Consider the following 15,480-nt stretch of genomic DNA (forward strand, 5'->3'; position numbering starts at 1 on the left):
GTGCCGCCAGCAAAAAATCCTAAACGCACTCGCTTGGGAAGTTTCTAAAAGCATGAAAATCTATTATTGTAGAGCTGTAATCTAGATTTCATAGTGCTCTTCTTGTGAGGTCAACAGTTGATCACTTGGTGGTTTTTTTCCTTTTGTCAGGAAAACAACATGTGTAGGGGTAGCTGCTGCTGCCGCTGTCATTGCGGAGATGTTCTCATACTTAAAGTGTACTGTTTGATTTAACTAAAATCTTGAAAGTAACCTAACATAGAACACACATAGCATGTAAGAGTTTCACTGACTTCTTTCAAAGGCTACATTAGAAACATCTTTTGTGTGGATAAAGTTCCACTGAACTTTAGTGGTATAAACATTTCTGAAGAAATAAATGTATAAATCATGCTGTGAAATAGCTATATTAGCTTTAAAATTGTGTGTGCCTAAGGCTATGTATGGCCTATATAAACAGTGTTAATGAACTATGTTCAGATGTATGTAACTTAGATCTGCATCTTTTGGACAGAGATGATTTTGTTTAGAATACTTCAAAACCAAAAGAAGTGAAGAATCCTGAAGTGTTCTTGCTTCTGAGAACGTACACGAGTCTCAGAAGGTGCTTATGGATTTTAGAAAACTAACTTGCTACTCATTAAGTTTGTAACTTCTATTTTAATTTTTTTTTGCAGCCCTTACAATCTTAAGCAGTATCTTTTACATGTCTTTTGCATTCTGTAGTTCTTTTCTCGTGGTAAGAATAGACTGGCCATACCTTTTAGTCTAGTCAGTAGCTGTCACAGTTCTGAGAAAATGTCTGGAGTTTTATGGTGTAATATGCACTTCTTAAAACATTTACATGATATCTGTGATGCTTCAAAGTGTCTATACAAAGAGACCACAGAATTGAAGACCTCTCTAGATAAAAGATCTCCCTGTGTAACACTTGAATGCAGTGGTACGTGATAGCATTTTTATTAGTTTTTTAGTTTGTCAATCTAGTATTTTTCAGTGAAAAATTAGTTTGCTTCTAAATTAAATTATTTGTATTCTTTACTGTGTCCATTCCTGCATAATAATTTACACTCTTCTATTGAGAGGTTTGTGAAAAATGTTTTCAGTGTCTTGTGGGAACAACTAGAAGAGAATCTGATAATGATTTCTTTCTCTCTTTGCTTTTGCTTCAAAAACAGGGATGTTGTGGAAACAGAAGAGCATTATAAGAGCAGATGGCGGTCCATCTGGATTATGTATCTTACTATGTTCCTCAGCAGTGTAGGTGAGTAGACACGTGTGGTTTTAAATGTTATTTGCTTAATGAATACATTTTGGTTTGAAAATTATAGGGTTTTCTAGAGTTCAACTACACAGGTCCTGTAATACTACTTAAACCTTTTCTAACCTTAAAAAGGTGCATTTTCTGACTCTTCAAAAAAAGAACATATGACTAGCAAATCAAACAGGAAGTTGCATTTAATAAGATAAGTTAAATAATACTCTGTTTTGAGACTAAATTGCTGTTACTTAAAGATTTGTTTTATGGCTTTGTAATAGTTCAGGGTAAAAGGTAGGGGCAGAATGAGGTTATTGCTCCGAACCAAGCATAACAAAGGTCGCACTTTTATCATGCAAAGTGAAACTTCTAGGGAATGAAAACAGAAATAATGCTGAGTTCTTAAGAGGTAAGATCTTTGTGGGAATGTGTTATTTATTTCAAATGTATGTAAGAGGTTGTGTTCTCGTACAGAATTTTGCATTTGTGCTGCAGAACAAATTACTGTTTCATTCCTAAATAACTGCCCCTGGAAAGAAGAATGCTGTTGATTTTTAATTTCTGGTGATTTTTCTATAGGCCTAAATGATCTCAAATATCATAGGATAATTCAGTGATTTTTTTTAATTTGCTGAATTAAAATTTCTTTGCTAAATGAATACAAATATGTCAGTATATCAAGGAACTCTTTTTATTCTGGGAACCTTGTTGTCCTTCCACTGAGAGGAAAACACCCATGCATTTTGCTTGGTGCATCAGTATTCTTTTCATAAGCATTTTTTTGTTTAATGTGTACACTCCTATAAAATGTCCCTTTAAAAATAATTCTGCCTGTTTGGAGGAATGATCACTCCTTAAACAAGCACATAATACATTATTTTTTTATGTGACAGACTGATGTGCAGTTTTAGACCATAATACACCTAGGGGCAGAAGAATGAACCTGTAATAACTGTTTCAGTAAAACAAATTACTGATAAACATGACAAATAAAGTAATTTCAGTTGTGTTTTTACTGCATTGCAGGTTTCTCAATTGTAATTATGTCTGTGTGGCCATATCTCCAAAAGGTTTGTAAATATGTGTCATATTTTAAAGTGATAAGAACACAGAACTCCTGCTCAGAAAGTATGAAGCACAAAACTTGGCATTTTATTTGGGAAGAGAAACAGTAAGGGGAAGTGTGTGGTTATATGAAAGTTCTATTTTTGCCATCCACTTATCTTTCATTATTTCATGTAAAATCTGTCAGGTGAATTACCGAATTTATAAAGGTACATCATAATCCAGAGATGTACTATTTCACTGTTTTCTTGGACAATGAATCAATAAATCCTGAATGCACTTTTAGTGTTAAAACATAACATACAAGGTGTGCTTGCATTTTGGGGAAAAAAATGACAGCAAACAGAAGCAAACCAAAACCAAAACCAAAACCTGAAGTTAGAAGTTGTTCTGTTAATGTTAGGTTGTTGTACATAGAGCTTCTTGATAATCTTAATAGGGATGTGCATGTGTTCCTGGATAGTGCTTTTAGTTTGGATTTTTTAGTTTGGGTTTTGTTTGTTTTATTTATTGCAGTCTTGTTAAAAGTGGCATAAAGTTCTCTAAAACTTTGATTTCATTTGTGCTAGGATTTTACTGCCTTTGGAATTCTAGAAGGCAGGTCCAGATGCTAATTTTGGAAGAACATATCCTGGGCAGGGTCCTAGAGATATTGTTTAAAATTGAGACTGGTGCTGAATTATTGGAGAAGAAGAGAAAATGCATTATCAGCATTGCAAATTGGGACAGATTCAGGCATCTGCAAGTGATTCCTTGCTCCTGGCCTGTACACTGTCTGCAGTACTGCTTAAGTTAGGTCTATAACGTATAACTTCAGCAGTTCTGAGTTTACTGCAAACGAGCCACTTCCAGTCTCAGAAGCAAAGCACTTTTTATTGGTTTGGTGCATTGCTGGAGGCAGTTAGCCAAGTTTTATTGCCCCAGACAAAGTACTGAGACCTGGAGTGGTGTATTTATATAACACTGCACAATGCCATGCAGACACACTAACGTGTTTAGCAATAGCTTAGGTTTGACACTGGATTGCATAGTGCCATATACCCTCAGAATTGCAGTGCAGAGGCTTAGGCATTTCAGGTACTGATTCTAAAATGGTTTTGTTGATGTTGTAAAATACTAGAATACCCATGGAAGTGATTAATTTGTTTCTGCAGATTGATCCGACAGCAGATGCAAGTTTCTTGGGCTGGATTATAGCTTCATATAGCATTGGCCAAATGGTCGCCTCCCCCCTGTTTGGCTTATGGTCCAATTACAGGCCAAGGAGAGAACCTCTTGTTGTTTCAACTGCTATTTCAGTAGCTGCTAATTGTCTTTATGCCTACGTCCACGTACCTCATTCACACAACAAATACTACATGCTGACTGCTCGTGCTCTTGTGGGATTTGGAGCAGGTAACCCCAGCAGAATTTGTTTCTGAAAATTACTAAATTCTGTGTCTTATGTAAGATAGTTAACCTGATATTTTAGTACCAGATTTACCATTATGCCACTGAAAACTTGTTGCTTAACGAAGTGTAGAGTCAACCAGTACTAGTTTATAATAAAGTTATGTGATTGCGCAGTTGTGTATGAATACTAGAGGAAGTGCTGGGTTTTGTTTTCTTTCAAAGTAAGAAAGAAAACACCCTAAAATAAATGTAACTGGATAATTTAAGCATGTAACTTAGTATTTACATGAACACTTTCTTAGTTTTGTTTTGTTTTTTTAAGGAAACGTGGCTGTAGTTAGATCGTATATTGCAGGCGCCACTTCTCTTACAGAAAGAACAAGTGCCATGGCCAATACCAGTGCCTGCCAAGCAGTCGGCTTCATATTAGGACCAGGTAAAGCGTATCTTCTTTCCTCTCTTCTCTAATACATGTTAGGCTAAAACTGGGCCTTGTGGTAAGAATCCTCAGCAGCTGTATGTTGGGGATTTTAAGACATATTTTGTCAGTGGCATTAAAATGGGATAAATGGGATCCACTCATACATACTTATGTATGCAAATATAAATGAAATATTCTAGTCCAAAGAAATTCTAATTGTTTGTAGAAAATAATATCGAACAGATCTTTCTGATTTTGTAGTGACGATCACAAAATCTTCATATTGGCCAGAAAAAAATAATTTCCTAAGCAGTAAGATCTTACAATCTTTTGCTCTGAATCAATTTAAACGTTAATTAAAAAAAGCCCAACAACAACAAACAACAAAACATAAAAACCAACCACCAAACCTCCCAAACCCCCAAACTTTTTCTCTAGCTTGCCCTTAGCAGGAGGGATACTCCAGTCCCAAGATGAATGTTTTCCATGTAGAAGGAAGAGTTAAAAGACTAAATCAGCTGGCTGCACCTGGCCAAGAAAATTAACCACTGGTATACTCAGAATTTGGTTTCAGTTGTTTAAGTGTCATGCTATTACTTCTACAGTATATTTATATCTAAACAAATAGGTTTTTTAGCTAATTGAGATCCCACTGATATCCATCACTTTATTTAGAGCAAGATTCTCAAAATGTAGAAGGTTTGACAGGTATATCTCCTAAATGATTCTTAAGGTTTTCTTAAGACCTCTGTGTTTTTTAGTTTTTCAGACATGTTTTACACTTATTGGAGAAGAAGGAATAACATGGAAATTAATTCATCTTCAGCTGAATATGTATACGACACCAGTTTTATTTGGATCTCTCCTAGGAATTATTAATATTATTCTCATCTTTGCCATATTCAGGTAATCAAGTCAAAAAAGAGAAATAGTCCACCTTGTTTTAGTGGATGGCTTGTAACTAATAATATGCTGCTCAGAAAGAGGAGTTAGAAGCCTGAAATCTGGAGCGCTAACACTAACCTGTTAGTTACTTTTCAGGGTTTCTACCTTCTTTAATACAGATCTTTTTCATTATGCTAATAAATTAATCATTGTGATTTAATGGTTAGACTGTAAACTGATGAAAAAAGTTAGAGCTGTTAGATTATTAGTTTAGTCTTGATATGTTTTTTATGTTAATGGATTCTGCCCATGTTTTTTTTCTGAAGAGAGGAAAAGTTGGCTTGTTGGTAGGGTTCTTGCTGTCTGTGTCTTTCTTCCAAGACTCCTGAGGGGGAAATTTTATGCATTATCCCACCAGTGGCAGTGAGGGGAGGGGAGAGAGAGATCCACACAGATCTGTAATACTCACCCACTAGAATATTTTGTTTCTTGAATATGGTGGTTTTCACAGCAGTTAAATGTAGACTACACAGATGATGCTTAAAGGAGCTGGGAATAACTAGAAAGTAAGATTATGCCACTTAGAAATATTAAAATAGAAACTTAATAGTAGATCAAATAAATATGTGTATTAAGGAAAACAGTTTTACATTTCTAGAGAGCATCGAGTGGATGACATGGGACGGCAATTCAAAAGTGTCAATTTTGAAGGAGAAGGTATCTATGGTTTTCTTGAAAACTTATTCTGTGGTGATAATTTTAAAGTACTTTCTTAATACATACAAGCATTTATATGTATTCTAAAGTCTGATGGATTGGGTACTCGAAGTGGAAAATAGGCTATGTCTCTTTCTAACTGCTCCAGAAATTGCTTCCCGTCTGTGTTTTGTCTGTATGTGTCCATAGTGCTGTCTGGTAGCAAAGAAGAAAAAAAATTGAATTGTATGAATTCTTCCACATTTTCACCCTGGAACTGTCTCTTCCAAGAGACAGGATTAAGCGAATATGGACATCAAAAAAATCTCCTTTAACTTCTACTCTGCAGTCATACTTCTGGTCTGTACTGTATCATGCTGAGTAATACTGTTATTGCATACCAGCCTTCCCATAGAGTATCTTATTATAAGCTATATGTTGCATAAATAACTTTGTTTGCTGAGACTAATGTACAGTAATTGCCACATACAGTGCAACAGGTTATCTTTAATATATACTGTTTTTAGACATAGTTCATTTTTTTAATGTTCTGAGTATCCCTTTCACTTGAAGAATAAAAAGTATATGGAATATGATCTGAAAACTATTTTAAAAATCTATGGAAGTCGTTTCAGTGTTGTATTAGTTTTGTGTTTAAAAAGGGAGCTGTGTCTGCACAGCACATATGGGTGTTTTCCGTATGAAAATGCTATGCCCAGGTTAGAGGAACGAAGGCTCTGTGGTAATGCAGAGAATTCTACTTCTGAAAGTTGTGTACTTTTGACCTTGCAAGAGGAACAGAAAGTGATGTGGTTTCCATTGTAAAGACATTAAAAGAAGTGTGCTTATTTTGCTGTCACTCGGGACTTCTCAGTCCTTGCATTACAGTGGGACAACAGATGGTATAACCAATCGGGAAATAATTTTCCCTCATTGTCAGAGGAATTGTAGTTTCAACAATCCAATTTTGATTTAAAAATATTGTACTTACATTGTCAAAATATAACTGTCTAGCCACCCACCAAAATGCTTGTTAAATACTTAAAGAAATCAGTACTGTTTGTAATTTGTGGTGATGTAAAAAAAAGTTCAGTGTGCAGTTTAGATTATTCTTTTGTTTTGGTGCAGAAAGTGATGTTCTGGATCAGGACGCAGAAGGAAACATTGACCATGTTGCTGTGGTAGCAATCAATGTTCTTTTCTTTGTCATCTTGTTTGTGTTTGCTGTCTTTGAAACGTAAGTTTGCCTATTTTCTTTTAAAGTTCTTAGATTTGTAATGTAGTTAGGCTGTGTGTGCATGTAAAGGCTTTTCTGTGACACTAATTTTTTAAACTGTACTCTTAATAAAGAGAAGTCCAAAACCATATGCAACTAAATTGATCTCTAATGATATAGAGTAATGAATTAATGATCAGTAATAACAAACAATACAGAGTATACATCTTGCGGTATATGAAACATTAATGTAAACGCTTTTGAATGGATCCAAACCCATATCCTCGACTTTTTAAGTGTTTTAAAAAAAACCCTAGCAGCTTAACTTGGGCTAGTAAATTCTTCGGATAAAACTGTCTTCAGTTGAGTACCTTGTTCTATACTTTCTGATTTAATTTTGTGTCATTTCTTTGTATGACTCTGATTAGCTCCAAAAGCTCCACTGAAGCTCTTATTTCAGTAATCACTAAGTAAAAATATTTTATATAGTTAATGCAATTGTATTCCTTATTACACTATTTTACGTGACTTTTTTTTTTACCTAAAGAGGTATGTTAGTCACTCTCAAATTTTCTGTAAGAAAATAAGTAAAATATAACATCATTACCTCAGACTGAAGTATACTTCTTTTTTTTTTAAATTTATTAGCTACTCTGAGGGTATAAGATTTTATTTTTTAAGAGTTTTGAACTCTAAAGTAGCTAAAATTTCTTTTAACAGTACGTCTCTCCCTTAATTGTATTAATTTTAGAAAGTTGAGTTCCTAGAGATTGGTTGGTTACGAAAACTGAAACAGCATCCAATATTTATTATTTTTATACTCACAGGGCCTGTTATTATTATTGCTTTGCTTTATCTCTATCATCTTTTCATGAACTATCTGAAATAGATTAATGATGCCTCGGAGCATGACTGGTGTAATGCATTTGGGAATTTTGTCTAGTAGATTTAGTTTTAATAAATGATGCACGACAGATTTAGTTTATAACTAGCATGTGTTTTCCAATATGCCTATCAGGAGGAAAGGCTTCTGTACCACTGTGTGTGATGTTTGGGACAATATGTGTGTGGAAATGGCTGTAAAGTGGCAGCTTTTTTTTAAATTAATGTAATTTTGTTGTCAATTTAGTATAGCTACTCCATTGACGATGGATATGTACTCCTGGACCAGGAAAGAAGCCGTTTTTTATAATGGAATAATTCTGAGTGTGATTGGCATTGAATCGGTTATTGTTTTCATGGTGGTTAAAACACTATCTAAAAAGTAAGTTTTTTGAGTTTATCAGAACTTTGTTGTTTATGTTACCTAAGTATGAAAAGCTTTATGGCAAGACCAAATCTGCATTGCTTAAATATCTTACTTGTTAATTAATTTGGGTTATATTATGACAGCAAAGTGCTTCCAATTTTAACACAGATGTGATGCTGTGTTCCTTACTCTGTTAACATAACTTCCTTTCTTGTCTGTGTGTTATCCTTGAATCACAAGAGAGACAGGTTTTAAGTTACTAGGGTTTTGCAATTGTTGTTGCAGATGTTTTGATATGGCATCTTTTTCACAAACTAATGGGCTATGTTGTTAGCATCTTCATAAATTTTACTGTAATTAAATGGTATATTCAACTGTAATGTCATTGTTTGATAGGACTGGGGAGCGTGCCATACTCCATGGAGGCTTGCTGATTGTCTTGGTTGGATTCTTTATCTTACTGCCCTGGGGGAAAAAACTACCAAATATCCAGTGGCAAGGTATAATTCAGGTCATACTCAATCATAAAGTTTTATGGCAGGCTTTTTATTGTATTTTTTTCTTAATAGTATGCATAACTTGTTTTTACAGAAATAAAGAATAACTCCATTCCCAGAACAATTTCCACTGAAATGCTAATGCCTTTTTGGAGTTTGGAAGCAATGCAGCTTCCATCCAACCACACAGCAGAACCCTTAGGCTGTCCTGTCACACAGTCCTGGTGCCTGAGTACTCCCATGATCTACCTGGCCCAGTACATCAGCTCTGACGTACTCATAGGATTGGGCTATCCAGTTTGTAATGTTATGTCCTACACTTTATACTCAAAAATTCTAGGACCAAAGCCTCAGGTAAGCATGATGATCACACGGTTTACTTCAGTTGCTCTCCCTTGCACCCTATTTATTAGAATAAGGGATCTAGCTAAATTTTGTCAGTAGTGAAATTGTGGTATGTTCCAACCACGGCAGAAGTTTCAGGAACTTAATCTTTTTAAATCCAAGGCAAGACCCTAGAGGAGTTAGAAAGCAAGGATTGTACTGCAGTTCATGCCAAATCTTGCCGCGTGGAAATTTCAGAACAACCAAGCCCAAAGCTTGTGGCTTTCACAACTGTTCTGGAAGAGTAGTTTTTGTAACAGGCAATTCTGTATTTGGTATATCAGTATGAAAGAATGTTCCTCTTACCAAGTACATTATATCAAGACTACAAATGCTATGATACCTCCAGTTATTAATATTTTTACAGTGGTGAAACACATATCAAACTGGTGTTACTGCTCAAGAAAAGAATTTCTTCTGTTTTCACCATTAATCTTATTTTTTTCTGTGTTGTATTTTGCTGTAAGAGACTAAAAGCTTTGAGCCAGAATGCCCTTTTATTAGAAAGCTATAGTGTGTGTAGTTCAGCGAAGCCTTTGAACTAATGTTTAGAGAAACTGAGCAGTACTCTTGGAAACTTAAGTTCTCAGTATCGTAATGAGTTAAGAAAGATAAGCAATTACTTAAACACTTCTAAATTTTCTCATTAGGATAATTGGTGGGAATTATTGGCTAAACAGATAATACCTGTATCATTAACATAAGCTTTTGATCTTCTGTAGGGTGTCTACATGGGATGGTTAACTGCCTCTGGAAGTGGAGCACGAATACTTGGGCCTGTTTTTGTGAGCCAAATATACACTCTCCTGGGACCACGCTGGGCATTTAGCTTAATCTGTGGAGTAGTTGTAGCCTCTCTCTTACTCTTGGAGATAGTATACAAGAGACTTATTGCATTTTCTGTCAGATACGGAAGGATGCAAGAAGAGAATTGTTAAATCGGTATTTTTAAAAAAGTGAACCCAACCAGAATAATACTTAGCTTCTTACTACTTTTTTTAATGAGGAGTACCTAATCCCTGACCTTGTTGGCTGTACGCTAAGAACTGTAGACTTGTACTTACACGGTGACAGAACACATTATTTGGTCATATCCTAATGTACATTTGTACCTGCTGCAGTAGAGCTTTTGTGTTCTGCTTTCCTAGCAGCAGAGGGGGAGATGTGAACAAGTTAGATCAATACAATGGCACATTTGAAGTGTGTACCGTTTAAATGATGCACCTGTGTACAGAATTCAGCTGTAAAGGTCACAGGTTAAGTGCATCTTTTCTAGAAAGAAGTGAAAGAAATATTATCTTGATTCTGTGAATCAGGATTAGTACCTCTTTTGTAACTACAAGATTAGTTGAGCTGCATGCACTTTGTATGGAAACATCAGTACTGAAGTGAACCTTCTGATGTTCAGTTTGCTAGCTTGTAAGCACTGGTTAATACAGTATGTCTCACTTTGGAGACTGTTACATATCAGTAACAAATCTTCAGGGTTTCAAATGAAATGAGACAAGTGTGCAGGAAGGTAGGTGCCTGCTCCACAAGCAGTTTATTTGGGATTTGCATATTTAAGTTGGTTAAGAACCATTGAAAATCACAGCCTCCGTGGTTGTTACTTGAATGACAGTGAATCACGTGTGCATTTTTTCTACTGTTTTTCTGAACGCGTTTTCTTAGCAAGAAGGATAACGTGCACTGAGTTGAGTTATGCACAGCTTTTCTTAGCTTTACTACAGGGAAATACTGAGCATTAGTTTACACTTCCATTGTTATTTGTGAGAATGAATGCACTGTACTGTGTAACACTGTACCAGTGTTAAGTAAGTAAAAAGGAGGAAACTGGCTCCTCAGCTGTTGACTAAGTATTTGTAGACTTATGAGAAACAGGAATTTAAAATGTTTGAATCATTCAATGTTTATTTTAAAAAGAGAAATAATAACTTTCATCATAATGGGGTCTAAGCTTATCTGTATGGGTGTGCTTTATCTGTTTCAATACTACTGGGGGGAAATATCTGAAATAGCTCCAGTATGAGAGTTGTAGCTGCTGTTTAATATTTAATGCTGACAGAATTTATTAAATGTCATTAAGTATTCCTATGTAATCTATTGTTCAAACACTAAAAGACTACAAATTAAAAGACTATTTTTTTAATACTGACTGGAAGGAATACAGAACTTTTATTCTCTCTTGTGCTTTTCTGCTGCAGAGTTGAGAAAGGTCTTTGCTTTTATAAGCATCTTTTATATGCTAATTCATAATAAATAGTACCAGAAATAGTGTTTTGGTGGTGAAAAAAAGACTGCAAAATGAAGTGTGGTACAGCAACCAAAAGTTACTTCAGTCATGAGAAGCTGGTGTTACTTTAAACATGAGAAATAGTTTTCAAAACATCTAATATGGTTACAACTCGGTTTGTGCTGGATGTTAGGACAATGTATCTACATTGAAGGGGTTTTATTACTGTTCTTCAGGCTATTTCACTTCCAATTTAAGAGAAAATGTTTGGGTACTTGGAGGGATTATTTTATCTGTAACTTATTTAAAAGGTTATGGATAAAACCAGATTCAAGTCTCTTCTTCAGTGACTAGCTGTGGAATACAGAATATCCCTAAAAAGGGGTAGCCTATGCATATTTTGTTTACAGAATGATTAAAGAAAACAAGGTTTGAAATTCTTTAGCCATGAGAGTTGTTTTTATTTTCCCAGGTCTGCATTCTTGTTATGGATTATCATCTTCTCATTCTTATAAAACATGTTCAGAGGTAGAGCTTGTTTGGTAATAAAAGGAGAAAAGAGAAAAAAAAAGTATCCCATGGAATGTAACTGCCCTTATAAGCCAGCTGATTCTTCTTTCTAAGCACTTATGCCTTTCTGTGCTCTGGTGTCTACCTCTTAGGCTTTCTTCAACTATTGTTGATAGCACCTACTGTCTTTACTTCAGACAGAATATAATCTGGTATCAGTGTGGCTGATAATGCAGATTTTTTACATTAGTACTGACCCACATCTCGTCAAGGTTGACTTACTACTTGAAAGGATAGCTGATTTAAGATTAAGGTACTAAACCAAAGTGTTTATTCTAAGAAAGCTGTATTTATGTGCATGTGTACATGTTTACATCTGCAGGTATATTAAAAAAACCAACCCTTAGAGTCTGCAGAAAAGCTATGCATACCACTTGGTTTATTTTACTCCTAGGTTTATTACTCCAAATAGTTATGTCAATTTATGATGTAGTCATCGTCTGAGTATTAAGAGCCAACAGAAGATTAACTGTTCTCTGTTGAAAAGTATAAAACAAACAATCCTTTTGGAGAGTCATTTAAGGCTGGTCTGGGTTTTTCTGTTGCTGTGGGGTTTTTTAAGTGCTACTTGTATATATTTTTTACATTCATAGTGCAAATTCTTTTTTTGCAAACTTTCTCCTTGATTTGGACATGACAAAGTAACTTTGTAACAGTTTTACCCTGTTTCTTCCCAAGCTTCACCCAGCCTATGATGCTGTAAGATGGCAGATCAGCTCTTGTTACAAGTTGAGCTTAATATGTAGAAGAAAGGACTCTGGATATCCATCACTTGAACACAAAACAAAGAAATAGATCTGAACAATTACCACTGCATTTATTTTTTTTTTTATAAAATGCTTGTGCAGGGAAGTTAAAAGCTGCTGCTACAAAAATTTAAAAAACAGTTATAAAACATATACATATTTACATATATTACTTGTAAGATGTAAAAATATAAGTATTTACAAATACAAACACTCCAACAGCACAGATGCATTTTCCTTGATTGTTGGCACTGAGTAAACAGCGTGGGAAGAAAAAAAATACAGATTTGGAAATAATCTGAAAATGTCGTGTTACCTAGAACTAAGTTGCTCAAAGTTTTGCTTGAGCAAGTTTATCCATCTTTTAGAGGAGAAAATGTGTTTTGTAGGGTACTTCACAAGCAGTTTGCTGCACTTAAACAGAGCAACCTTTCCCTTCCTATTTTTTACCAGTTTTTGGAAGAATTTCTGCATAAGCCAACTAAGATGAGTCACATCACTTCAAAGTCAGTGAGTGAGTTTATTAAGCTCTTGTATCCTGACACCTGCTTTGCTTTAATCAGTGGGGACCAGCTGGATTGGTAAACATCACAAGAATTGAAGACAGACAGTGCAGCTTCTCTTTGATGTATTCTGGCAACTTATCATTTTCTCCATACCTAGAAAGGCAAATAAGCATACAAAATTTAGGTGCTTGAACTAATTTTATTTCAGGACAGTATAATTATTTCAGAGCTTGCCTGTAAATAGGCAAACCACTACATGAAGTAAATGTGCTATCTATCTAGACACATTATTAATTGGAGCTTGATAACACTGAAAAAATGGTTTCAAATTAAGAAAATACCAGGTAACCAGTGTTTAAAACTGCAATATCTGAACAGACTGTGTATTACTATCTTGAAACTTGTTACTGAGTGGCTGTGTTTGCATGGGAAGTGCCCGTTATCCAAAAGATACACAAAACTTCCCCTCAGCATTTCAGATCTAAGCATTTGTGTTGACATGCTATCTTCCTAACCTAGTGGTACCTTGATTAAATAAAAAAGGAGTATTAAAACAGTACTTTTCTCCCCCTCCCTTTTTTAAATACTGTACATGAACAGTGGCTATACTTTGGAGATCAAGAAGTAGATGCATTCCCAGCTTTTTTTTTTTTTTGTTACCCAGAGTTCAGTCACAGCTATAGGGGTTTCTCTTTGGGTTTCTTTATTTATTAAGCTTATAAGAGCTAATCAACTGAGAAGTTACTACTAAAAAGCTAAGTCTTAATATTTACAAAACAAAATGAATAGCAGCCATGAAGTTTACCTTATATATAACAGTCTTGCACTGACAGTAAACAACTTTTTTATGGCAGTAGTAGACTCACCTGGTTGTCTGGCCCTCTGGAGATGTGTAAGTGATAGAAGAAACACCTGCTTGGGCAACCAGTTGGGATCCATCATTAAACTGAACCCATACTGCTCCACTGGTCAGCTAACAAGAGAAGTTGCATTATGGTTTGAGGACACACAAAAGATTACACAGAATTTTTCTAATAATTGAAGCTGAAACTGTTCCAGAATTGATGAAATTACTTCAGTATCTTGGTCAGTCTTTCACAGATAAAGATTGCCTGTATACCACTTTGGAATACGTAGTCTCATGCAGTCTCAAGAATCAGACTTCCTAAGGGTTCAGATACCCAGCTTCAAAGTCCCTTTAGCTTAACCACTCCTAGAGAAATTTTAAATAGGACCAAGCATAAAATGGAAGGCCCATTTGTGAGAGTTCATAGCTATATACATTTTAAAGTTTTTATATACAGAGCAACCTTTTTCTGCTAGGACAGGAAGCTTACTTTGGATGGCAGAGAACCAATTTTAAATCTAAAGCTAATCCCACAGAAAAGCAGACGAAGAATTCCTCTGTAAGGAAAGAGCTTTTCTTGTTCTGTAGGCAAATTCATTCCCCTTGTACAGAACTGATATGTATCTGTTAAAAACACTTTGTCATTACACCTTTAAATTAGTGAAAAAAACAAGTTTAACAGCTTCATTTTTTTATTAGACAAATCTAATGACAGAAGACACTTGGGCAATAACCACCACAGGAATACTGCGTCAAGTGTAACTGAAATACTGAAGTAGTATTCTGGTTTCTTCTATTTATGTAGTTCACCATGGTATTTATCTAAGATGCTTATTTGGAAGGATCCTTTCACATACCGATTTTCAGATTTAAACTGTAGCAAAACACAACTGAATGTATTCTCCACAAATCCCAAGTTAAAGATAATTACTTAAAAATATATATCTTGTGTTTAATATGAAAAAAGAACAGACTTTATCATTTATCAGTATTCATTCCTCACCTGAGAAGCCCAACCAACATTTTTCACAAAGACAGATTTTAAAAGTTGGGCTGAATTTGGACTGCATTCTGTTTGATGAACAGGGGAGCATGTAGTTTCAGCAGTGTTAGCCATAAATGTTGAATTTTCATAGGACACCACCTAAAACCCAGAAATGCAGAGTCAGCAGCCTTAGTATTAATCCAACTAATTATGTACCAACTATAGTGGTCAATTACCAGCTTTTTAAATCTTGCCATACATACAGACAGATTTAGCCTATATGCATCATTTAACAGCACTATGTTATAGAAACCCCACAGCATTCCTTACGACTTTATTCGTATTGAAAGTTTTTCTACTACTTCCCTGTACTCACAAAGGAATTGCTTTCCCTAAACAGACTTTCTACTTAAATCCATTTTTCCTTATTTGACTCCCAGAAAGCACTGTCCATCTTCAGTAAAAATGCTCAGCACATGTTAGATTATAAAATAGCCCTCATTCACAGAATCACAGAATCTTAGGAGCTG

General features: G+C 35.1%; 1 protein-coding gene across 1 annotated transcript in view; it reads left to right on the top strand.

Moving 5' to 3' along the window:
• MFSD8 (major facilitator superfamily domain containing 8) overlaps positions 1-10,074 on the top strand; it is a gene marked incomplete at its 5' end in the record, with an annotated part of 10,314 nt that extends 240 nt beyond the window's left edge. Inside the window, 11 exons of the mRNA XM_010186684.1 lie at positions 1,127-1,264; positions 2,285-2,328; positions 3,478-3,718; positions 4,038-4,151; positions 4,898-5,042; positions 5,680-5,738; positions 6,846-6,954; positions 8,063-8,197; positions 8,579-8,682; positions 8,774-9,033; positions 9,786-10,074. Of these exons, the coding sequence (XP_010184986.1) occupies positions 1,127-1,264; positions 2,285-2,328; positions 3,478-3,718; positions 4,038-4,151; positions 4,898-5,042; positions 5,680-5,738; positions 6,846-6,954; positions 8,063-8,197; positions 8,579-8,682; positions 8,774-9,033; positions 9,786-10,001 (1,565 nt within the window). The remainder of the gene's footprint in view (positions 1-1,126; positions 1,265-2,284; positions 2,329-3,477; positions 3,719-4,037; positions 4,152-4,897; positions 5,043-5,679; positions 5,739-6,845; positions 6,955-8,062; positions 8,198-8,578; positions 8,683-8,773; positions 9,034-9,785) is intronic.
• Positions 10,075-15,480: the final 5,406 nt, after the last annotated feature.

The sequence above is a fragment of the Mesitornis unicolor genome, unplaced genomic scaffold (assembly GCF_000695765.1).
Source record: "Mesitornis unicolor isolate BGI_N332 unplaced genomic scaffold, ASM69576v1 scaffold49606, whole genome shotgun sequence".
NCBI lineage: Eukaryota > Metazoa > Chordata > Aves > Mesitornithiformes > Mesitornithidae > Mesitornis > Mesitornis unicolor.